The sequence below is a fragment of the Cervus elaphus genome, chromosome 22 (assembly GCF_910594005.1).
Source record: "Cervus elaphus chromosome 22, mCerEla1.1, whole genome shotgun sequence".
Taxonomy (NCBI): domain Eukaryota; kingdom Metazoa; phylum Chordata; class Mammalia; order Artiodactyla; family Cervidae; genus Cervus; species Cervus elaphus.
Window position 1 is genome coordinate 51,548,259 of NC_057836.1, and position 10,703 is coordinate 51,558,961.

General features: G+C 43.2%; 1 protein-coding gene across 7 annotated transcripts in view; it reads left to right on the forward strand.

The window, feature by feature from the left end:
• Positions 1-10,028, forward strand: part of C22H12orf73 (chromosome 22 C12orf73 homolog) — a 13,751-nt gene extending 3,723 nt beyond the window's left edge. For 2 of the 7 annotated variants that reach the window (XM_043881616.1, XM_043881613.1), the window contains exons 2-3: positions 2,954-3,071; positions 9,894-10,028. In XM_043881616.1, coding sequence (XP_043737551.1) covers positions 2,964-3,071; positions 9,894-10,001 — 216 coding nt within the window. In that variant the 5' untranslated portion in view covers positions 2,954-2,963 and the 3' untranslated portion in view covers positions 10,002-10,028. Of the gene's footprint in view, positions 1-2,046; positions 2,392-2,464; positions 2,651-2,953; positions 3,072-9,893 lie in introns of those variants that run through there. The other 5 variants (XM_043881615.1, XM_043881611.1, XM_043881612.1 and 2 more) reach the window with 5 other exon arrangements.
• The last annotated feature ends 675 nt before the right edge of the window (positions 10,029-10,703 follow it).

The following is a 10,703-nucleotide window of genomic DNA, read 5'->3' on the forward strand; positions in this document are numbered from 1 at the left end:
TTTCAAAAGGTTATTAAGAAAAAGAAAAGTCAAAGTATAGACTGGGAGAAAATATTTGTAGATCAGATCCATCTTATAACTCCAATACTATAAGTATACTATTAGTTTATAATAATACAATATTTTGGCCACTTGATGCAAAGAACTGACTCAATGGAAAAGACCCTGATGCTGGGAAAGATCGAAGGCAGGGGGAGAAGGGGACGACAGAGAATAAGGTGGTTGGATGGCATCACCAACTTGATGGACACGAGTTTGAGCAAGCTCCAGGAGTTGGTGTTAGACAGGGAAGCCTGGCGTGTTGCAGTCCATGGGGTTGCAGAGTCGGACAGGACTGAGCAACTGAACTGAACCAAAGTGATCCATAATGTATAAAGATTCAAAATTCATAATTAAAAAAACCCAATTTTAAAATGTGCAAAAGACTTGAACTGGTACTTCCCCAAATGGTTCTCAACATGATTATTCATGAGATGCCATTACCCACGTATTAGAATATCTAAAATTTGAAGAGTGCTATACTGTGTTGGAGAGTATGTGGAGAAACTATAACTCTCATACACTGTTGATGGGAATGTACAATCATATAACTACTTTGGAAAACAGTTTGGCAATTTCTTAAAAAGTTAAGCTACATACCCACATTGGCTGCAGTCATTCTGCACCTAGGAATGTATGCAAAAAGTGGAAGCATATATTCATAGATCTGTACACGTTTTTCTGGCACTCTTCAATGCTCAGAGCAGTTTTTATTCATATTAGCCCCAAACTGGAAACAACCCACATGTCCACCAAAGGTGAATGGATAAGCCAATCTTCATATAAACATAGCAATACAAAAGAGTCAACTGATACATGCAACAGTGTGGATGAATCTCAAAATAATTGTGCTGCATGAAATCAGCCAGACCAAAAATAGTACATTCTGTATGACTCCATTTCTTTAACATTCTGGGAAGTGCAGACGAATCTATAGTGACAGAAAATAAGATCAGTTGTTTCCTAGGAAATGAGGCTGTGTGGGCAGAATTAGAGGTGCAAAGAAACTTTTAAAGGTGGTGGATGTGTTCATAATCTTGATCCTAGTAATGGTTTCACAAGTGTACAAATATGTCAGATCTTATCGAAATTGTATATTTAAATACATGCAGTTTACGGAATGTCAAATATACCACCATAAACTTGTTTTAAAAAATGTGACCATATCACGATACATATTATACATAGAAGGTTAATTCTTTGGATTGTCTTTCATTAACCTTTTGCTTAATGAAACAAGACAAAATCTTTTTACTTGAAATTTACTTGATTTATAGTGTTGTGTTTCAGGTGTACAGCAAAGTGATTCAGATACATAAACACAAATATATGTAAGAATATATATTCTTTTTCAGACTCTTTCGCATTATAGGCTATTACAAGATGCTGAATATAGTTCCCTGGGGTATACAGTAGGTCCCTGTTGTTTATCTATTTTATGTATAGTAGTAGTGTCTGTAATGTATATAGTAGTGTCTGTTAATCCCAAACTCCCAATTCATCTGTCCCTCCCACCCCTTTCTCATTTTGGTAACCATAAGTTTGTTTACTTTGTCTGCAAAACACAATCTTAAAAACACATAGGCTAAATGTTGATTTCATTCTTCCATTTTTCCAGTGGCACCATAGCACAATGTCATAGCTGTCTGGGTGTGGCTCTGTTTCAGGTAACAAGCCATGTGCAGGGTGTAGGGCAAGGGAGTTAGAGAAGGTAGGGTTCGGAAAAAGAAGGAGAGGGGCACTTTCTCTCTGAACAGATCACCTTTATTGAGGTGAGAAGGGGCAGCAGTCAGATTAGTGAGCTGCTGCACTAACCCAAGGAAAAAGTATACGTAGGCATACATGTGGACATTTACTGTCTTTTAAGGGGGCCTGTTTTTCTCCAAGGATGTTTGGGCTAGTTATCTCTTAACAGGCTAGGGCAAGGAATTCTGGAGATCAGCCAGAGGCTGGGACCGGCCGGCAGCTGGACGTAATCAACCTTAATGTCCATTTTTTCCCCTTCAGGTGAGAGAGTTCTGTTTTGCATAGAATGGTGGAGAGGACCCGAAGGGGAGTTTTAACTCCAGGCTACTTTGAGCCATGTAACTTTCCTTCTTAGGGAACAACAGAGAATGCTTTTAACTTCATTTGCTCCAGAGTGGCCTCACCTAAGCACGCATGGCTCAGTATGCGATTCTCCACCCGCTCCTGAAAGGCAGAAACGGGAACAACCTCCTTTGTGCGTGGGAAAGCACACGCGATGCAAGAATGCAGCCAGAGCGCAGCTCAAGACTCGACATCTGCAAGGAAAATTCAGTTATCAAGAAAATGATGAGGGCGCCCAGATCCTGGGGTCTAGAAGGATTTTGGGTAATGGCTTTGGAGAAGAAAAAAAAAAAGGCGCATGCTCTGGCTGAAAGCCCCACTTCCGAGCGGGTTACGTGCCCGCGCCGGCAGTGACACCGCTTTCCGGTCCGGCGCGGCCCTCATCCCCCGCACTTTCGGTCCGGCGCGCGGCCACCCGTCCGGCTCCCCAGCGCCCTTCCGCCGTCCTCTGACCCGCTGCCGAGCGCCCGTGCAGCTGGCGGTATAGGCTCCCCCGGGGCGCACCTGTAGGCTGGGCAGTACGGTCTGTAGTCCCTCTCCTCTCTCGAATTCCAGGGGTAAACCATCTGGTGTGGAACAATTCCCCTGCGGCCTTCCGCTCGCTTGGCTTGAGCCGCCTTTGAACTCCGAAGGCCGAGTCCCCCCCCCCACTCCGAACCGTGGAGGGCTGGTCTTCCGCCTCTAGGGGGCGTTCGTGCGCCCAGCGCCCTCTTCATTATTGAGGTCCCAGGTGTTTTGACTCCGCCGCTGCGCTGCAGTCGGGCTCGTTTCCTCTCACGGCTTACTCAGGACCTTCTAACGCCGGCTGCTTTCCCTCCCCGTCCAGCTAGCCGAAGATGCCCGCGGGTGTGTCTTGGACGTCTTACCTGAAAATGTTCGCCGCCAGCCTCCTGGCCATGTGCGCCGGCGCCGAGGTGGTGCATAGGTACTACCGACCAGACCTGGTGAGTGCGGGAGGATCCTTGCGCCTCGCTCCTGGACCACTTCATTTTAACGGAGGCAAAGTTCAGTTCAGTCGCTCAGTCACGTCCAACCCTGCGACCCCATGGACTGCTGGACGCCAGTCTTCCCTGTCCATCACTAACTCCAGGAGCTTGCTCAAACTCATATCCATCAAGTGGTGATGCCATCCAACCATCTCATCCTCTGTCGTCCCCTTCTCCTCTTACCTTCAATCTTTCCCAGCATCAGGGTCTTTTCCAGTGAGTCGGTTCTTCGCATCAGGTGGCCAATGTATTGGATTTTCAGCTTCAGCATCAGTCATTCCAATGAATATTCAGGAATGATTTCCTTTAGGATTGACTGATCTCCTTGCAGTCCAAGGGACTCTGAAGAGTCTTCTCCAGCACCACAGTTCAAAAGCATCAATTCTTTGGTGCCCAGCTTTCTTTATAGTCCAACTCTCACATCCATACATGGTTACTAGAAAAATCATAGCTTTGACTAGACGGACCTTTGTCAGCAAAGTAATGTCTCTGATTTTTAATATGCTGTCTTGGTTGGTCATAGTTTTTCTTCCAAGAAACAAGTGTCTTTTAATTTCATGGCTGCAGTCACCATCTGCAGTGATTTTGGAGCCCAAGAAAATAAAGTCTCTCACTGTTTCCATTGTTTCCCCGTCTATTTGCCATGAAGTGATGGGCCTGGATGCCATAATCTTAGTTGTTTGAATGTTGAGTTTTAAGCCAAATTTTTCACTCTCCTCTTACTTTCATCAAGAGGTCTTTAGTTCCTCTTTGCTTTCTGCTATAATGGTGGTGTTGTCTGCGTATGTGAAGTTATTGATGTTTCTCCCGGCAGTCTTGATTCCAGTTTGTGCTTCAGCCCCACATTTGGCATGATGTACTCTGCCTATGAGTTAAATAAGGTTGACAGTATCCAGCCTTGACATATTCTTTTCCCAATTTGGAACCAGTCTATTGTTCCATGCCTGGTTCTAACTGCTGCTTCTTGGCCTGCATACAGATTTCTCAGGAGGCAGGTCAGGTGGTGTGGTATTCCCATCTCTTTCAGAATTTTCCACAGTTTGTTGTGATCCACACAGTCAAAGGTTTTGGCATAGTCATTAAGGCAGAAGTCGATGTTTTTCTGGAACTCGCTTGCTTTTTCTGTGATCCAGTGGATGTTGGCAATTTGATCTCTGGTTCCTCTGCCTTTTCTAAATCCAGCTTGAACAATTGGAAGTTCTTGGTTCATGTACTGTTGAAGCCTGGCTTGGAGAATTTTGAGCATTACTTTTCTAGCATGTTAGATGAGTGCAATTGTGCGGTAGTTTGAACACTCTTTGGCATTGCCTTTCTTTGGGATTGGGATGAAAACTGACCTTTTCCAGTCCTGTGGCCACTGCTGAGTTTTCCAAATTTGCTGACATATTGAGTGCAGCACTTTCACAGCATCATCTTTTACGATTTGAAATGGCTCAACTGGAATTCCATCATCTCCACTAGCTTTGTTTGTAGTGATGCTTCCTAAAGCCCACTGGACTTCGGATGCCAGGATGTATGGCTCTAGGTGAGTGATCACACCATCGTGGCTATCTGGGTCATTAAGATCTTTTTTGTATAGTTCTTTTGTGTATTCTTGCCACCTCTTCTTAATATCTTCTGCTTCTGTTAGGTCCATACCATTTCTGTCCTTTATTGTGCCCATCTTTGCACAAAATGTTCCCTTGGTATCTCTAATTTTCTTGAAGAGATCGATAGTCTTTCCCATTCTATTGTTTTCCTCTCTATATATTTTTTGTGTGTGTGTGTTGATCACTTAGGAAGGCTTTCTTATCTCTCCTTGCTATTCTTTGGAACTCTGCAAAAGTGACGTTGAAATTAGGAGTGCGTCTGCCTGGGGCCTAAAACCTTACGATGGCATCTCGTTGCCGTTAAAGCAACACACATGGCCTGCTCTTAAAACAGTCTTAGGCAGTTTTGAGGTTTAACTGTATCTGTCACTTGCCTGCCACTGACCTTATCTTCTCTTTCCTCTCTGTTCCCTCTGTTGCAGCCACACACACTTCCTTGCTGTTTCTCCAATTCATCAAGCCTGTCCCCACCTCAGGGTCATGCTTTTTTTCTTCTCGGAATGCTCCCTCCTCCGCCTCCCCCCCCCCGCCGAGATTTTGTTTTGGTTTACTTCTTCAGAACTTCAGAGTCTCTGCTCAGATATCTCCTCCAGCAGTGAGTGTTCTTTGTATGGCCCCCAGAGAATTGCTCTTGTGCTCTTCCATCTTGTCCTTCGTTTGGGACAGAGCACTTGTCACAATTTGCAGTAATCTTATCATTTCTCTCTTTACTTGTTCTATGTTTCTTCCACTAGAGTATAATTTCCAGGGTGGGGAGACTATGCCTGTCAGGTTTGCTCTCCTGCCTCAATCACCTAGAAGAGATTTTAGAATGTAGTCGATGCTCAGTAAATATTTGTTGAATGAAGGAGTGAATGTAGGCCTTCAAAGGAGGGAGGAATTTAATTTTAATAAGCATTCTTTGGATTAGAACTGGGAACTAGAGATACTTCTGAGGAGTTACGGTCCTGGGGAGGTGGAGGCAAGGAAGTACAGTGCAAATAATTATAGGAATGCGTAAGGTACCGTTCGGGCAAGGCAGAAAAGGAAAGACGACCTAACAGAAGTAGGTTACCTTTATTCAGGCAAGGAGGGGCAACAGTCGGCCTAACGACCAGGCTGAGTGCCGAGAGGGATCAGGGAGGCTTCAAACTTACAGGGAGGTTTGTGGAAGCGATAAGGGAAACATTAATCAGGCGGGAGATTTTGAGTATTCTTTTGTTGAGATGACATTTGTAGTTGGGCAGGGGGTGATAAGTCTTCTGGGCAGGTGTAGGGGGTGGAAGGTTTCTGGACAGGGGTTGAAGAGTCCCAGATACATGCAACCGGCCTGGAGCATCAGGGTGGAACTAAAGTTCTGTTTTGTTTTCTCCGAAGTTAGATGATTTGGCAAGGGGCCTTTGAGACTGTTGTTCTCTTTTCTAGGCCCAAAAGACTCCTTCAAAATGTGCTTGGTGTTTATGGATGTGAATGGGCTTCCTGGAGGTTCAGTGGTAAAGAATCTGCCGGCAGTGCAGGAGACACGGGAGACCTGGGTTGGGAGGATCCCCTGGAGGAGGGCATGGCAACCCACTCCAGTATTTTTACCTGGAGAATCCCATGGACAGAGGAGCCTGGTGGGCTACAGTACATAGGGTTGCAAAAAGTTGGACATGACTGAAAGCAACACATAGACTAAAAGTGAAAAAGCCCCCCACTGACAACCCCCTTTCTCCAGTCTACTCCCCAGTGTAACTACCATTTGTTGGTTGGTATATTCTTCTAGATTTTTCCTGTTGTTGAATACACACACACACAGAGTTTATGGGGTGCTTTCCCCTCATATAAATAGAAACTCATATACATGTTTTTCTGTGACTTCCTTGTTTTGGTTAACGACTGTATGAATAGATTTGTTTATATTAATAGCTTTTTTTCTTTCTGGTCATTGAACAGTGTTTCATAATATAGATATTCCATATATTATTTACTCAATTCTCTGTGGACATTTAGTTGGTATCTAGGTTTTTTGCAAATAATGAGGCAGTCGCTCTTTACCACTTTAGACTGCTTCTCTTGAATTTTAGGGGATCATCAAGGATGGATAGTAGAGACAGGAAGGGGTAAGAAGCGGTAAGAATCTTCCACAGAAATGCAATTTGTTTGGTCTTTAGCTTGTGCAGGAATAGACATCAAACAGTTTTCACAAAGAGAGGAATGCCTGGGAATTGACCCCTCATTCTCACATCTCATCAGTGAGAAAGTTCAAGGATTGTTACCAGCAGCTGCCTGGACCTTGGGAGGAGGTGGCACGGGCCAGAAATCTCTAGAAGGGGCATATTGACGTGTCCCAGGCCACCTCATCCTGACTGGGTGGTGATATCAGCAGTGGGGGACCTCTGTAGGAACTTGATGGCCAGGGCTGGCAGGCTGTGTGTAGGAGGCTGTTGGCTTTACTAATACTTAAGGGATTTATGTTCTTTTATCTGTGTCTGTTGGTATTGTTCCAGCAGTTATTGTCACTGTTGTCACTATCCCCGGCCTTTGCAGGAGTCTTTCAGCCTATGCAGCTGGAAGTCGGGCTGCATTTCAGAGCAGAGGTGACCAGGAGGGCTGCCTGGGGCTTGTGCTCAGTGCTGTTTGAAGGCAAAAGCTCTAAGGTGAGCTCCAGGCTTTGGACTGGTACCTCCTGTCAGATCGGCAGCAGCATTAGATTAAGAAATTAAGTGTGCAATAAATGTAATGTCCTTGAATCATCCCGAAATCACCCCCCACCCTCACCCCTGAGCCGTGGAAAAACTGTCTTCTACAAAATCAGTCCCTGGTGCCAGAAAGGTTTGGGACTGCGGCTTTAAGGGCACCTTCTCCTAGTCGTCCCACCCAGTTCATCGGGAAAGGAGCAGATTCAAAGACTCAAGGCAGGTGTTCTGTCCTGGAATTGTGTTCTGCTCAGGCTTCCCGTTTGCATCTCCTTCTCCCCTGGCATTACTTTTAACTGGTATCTGTTTTTCTTAACTTATCATCTGTTTACTATTGGAGGCATAGTAGGTCAAAAAACAGTCTCTGCACTCATTTTAAAGCATTGGGTTTTTTTTGTTGTTGTTGATACATAATTTTTTTTCATCCTGAATCATTTAAGTGGAGTGCACTAGACATTTTGAATTTTACATTTCTGAATTAAAATTTTGAAAGCCTTTTTCTACACCATTTACTATGATGTTTTCTTTTTTTGACATTTTAATTAAACTTAATTTTGTTTTGGAGTGTAGCCAGTTAACAATGTGATAGTTTCAGGTGGACAGCAGAGGGACTCAGCCACACATCTACATGTATCCATTGTCCTCCGAACTCCTCTCCCATCCAGGCTGCCATATACTATTGAGCAGGGTTCCCCGTTAAAGCACTTATTTTTGGCTGTCTCCAGAAATAGCCACATATACAAAAATTGCTATTTAGGACCTGTGCCAACATTGCTAACTTTTGATGCCAAAATCATATTAAATTGGTTGTATTTTTAGTATGTAAATAAGTGCTTTCTTTTAATCAAAGTTGAATTGTCACTTTAGCCAAACAGTAGAAACAATCCAAATAAATATCCATTAATTGGTGAGTGGATAAATGGATACATTTATTTGTATTCATGTAAATAAATGGATACATGGTGAGTGGATAAATAAATAAATATAATGGAGTATTTTTTGGTCCTAAAAGGAAGGATTGATATACCTGACAACATGGATGAATCTTGGAAACATGCTAAGTGAAAAAAACTAGTCACGAAAGACCACATGTTGTGTGATACGTTTATGTGAAATGTTCAGAAGAGGCATGCCTATAGACAGGGCAGTGGCTTGGTGATGGCGGTGGTGGTGTGAGGGTTGTGTGGAAATGGGGATGACTGCTAATGGGTTTAGGGTTTCTTTTTGGGGTGAGGAAATGTTCTCTAATTTATTATAGTGGTGGATGTGCAACTTTGTGGCTGTACCAAAGGTCATTGAATATTTAAATAGGTGGTATTTAAACCATACCATAGCAATATTTAAACCATACCATGGTTTGTGAATTATATCTCACTAAAGCTGTTACTTCATGGGAAATAGATGTGGAAACAGTGTCAGACTTTATTTTTGGGGACTTCAAAATCACTGCAGATGGTGATTGCAGCCATGAAATTAAAAGACGCTTACTCCTATGTGCAAAGATGCTTACTTTGCACATAGTAGGCACTGTTTTCTAACAAATGAATTGATTCCTAACACTTGTTTTCTGGCTAGGAAGTAAAGTTATGACCAACCTAGACAGCATATTAAAAAGCAGAGACATTACTTTGCCAACAAAGGTCCGTCTAGTCAAGGCTATGCTTTTTCCAGTGGTCATGTATGGATGTGAGAATTGCACTATGAAGAAAGCTGAGTGCCGAAAAATTGATGCTTTTGAACTGTGGTGGTAGAGAAGACTCTTGAGAGTCCCTTGGACTGCAAGGAGATCCAACCAGTCCATCCTAAAGGAGATCAGTCCTTTGGAAGGACTGATGCTGAAGCTGAAACTCCACTACTTTGACCATCTGATGCGGAGAGCTGACTCATTGGAAAAGACCCTGATGCTGGGAGGGATTGGGGGCAGGAGGAGAAGGGGACGACAGAGGATGAGATGGCTGAATGGGATCACTGACTCGATGGACATGAGTTTGAGTAAACTCCTCGAGTTTGTGATGGACAGGGAGGCCTGGTGTGCTGTGATTCACGGGGTCGCAGAGTCGGACACGACTGAGCGACTGAACTGAAAGCTGTTACAAATTTTTGAGAAGTCACCTTTCTTGAAGGCAGTTTTCTAATTTTTTTTGCCTACTGCTTATGCTTTGCACATAGTAGGCACTATTTTCTAACAAATGAATTGATTCCTAACACTTGTTTTCTGGCTAGGCATGTTAGAAAAGTCAGTGAACAGTGCAGGAAAGAATTTCCCAATGTGGAAAACCTTGTTCAAATTTGTGGCCTGTCAGTTGATACTGATGCAAACTTTCTGTGAGTCCTTTAGTACTTAAGATGTAGCCATGATGATAGCTGCAAACAGAGGACTAGAAAGTAGCTTAGATCAGCAGCAGGTCCTCATATTTATCAGAGAGTGGCAGGTAGCTTTTGTTCTTTTTTACTTTTTCTTTAATGTTTTTCAGGTCACATTCACAGTGTAAAAAAGCATGGCTATCTGTATATTTTGTTTTTGTATTTTATAGACAATACCTGAAATTCCACCCAAACCTGGAGAACTCAAAACAGAGCTTTTGGGACTGAAAGACAGACAACAGGAACCTCAAAATTCAACTCTGCCAAGAACTCTGTGAATGAGAATTAAATATATATTTTTAGAATTTAATGAGTGAAACTATTTGTGTTTAAGCATCTAATACAAACTGCAAGAGGAAGTGCTCACTAGATGTTAACTGATTTAGTTATGGTTTGACCAGTTAATCTTGAAAACTGCCAGTTTATATCATCAGCTTCTGTAATGTAGTTTGATAGATACCCATTTGACTTATTTCTCTGAATAAGCTCGACTATAATGGCAAAAGCGGATTATAAACTAGCTCTAATAAAAGTGACATTGACCATGTGTGCTTAGTGAGAGGTTAGTATTTCTCTAAATTTGAAAAGTACTATTAATAGGATTAGGGTTTGGATTCTTTTGGAGTAAGTTTAGATTTACAGGAAAACTGCCAAGACAGCCCAGTTCCCAAATCCCTTTCCATTTCCGTGAACGCCCTCATGTAACATGACCATGGTACAGACCACACGTGCCAGAGCTGAGGAACCAATGAACTATGTCTGATTCGGTATTTCCCCAGCTTTCATCCATCCAGGCAACTGTTGACATTTAGTTGCCATGTCTCCTTAGTCTCCTCCTGTGAGGCTTCTTTCCTTGGTTTTGACCTTAAAAAATTTGGAGGAGTACTGTTCACATATTCTAGGTTAGGTTGAGTTTTTGAAGAATACCAGGGGTGAAGTACCCTCCTTCACATGTCAGGGGGTACATGACATCACTGGCT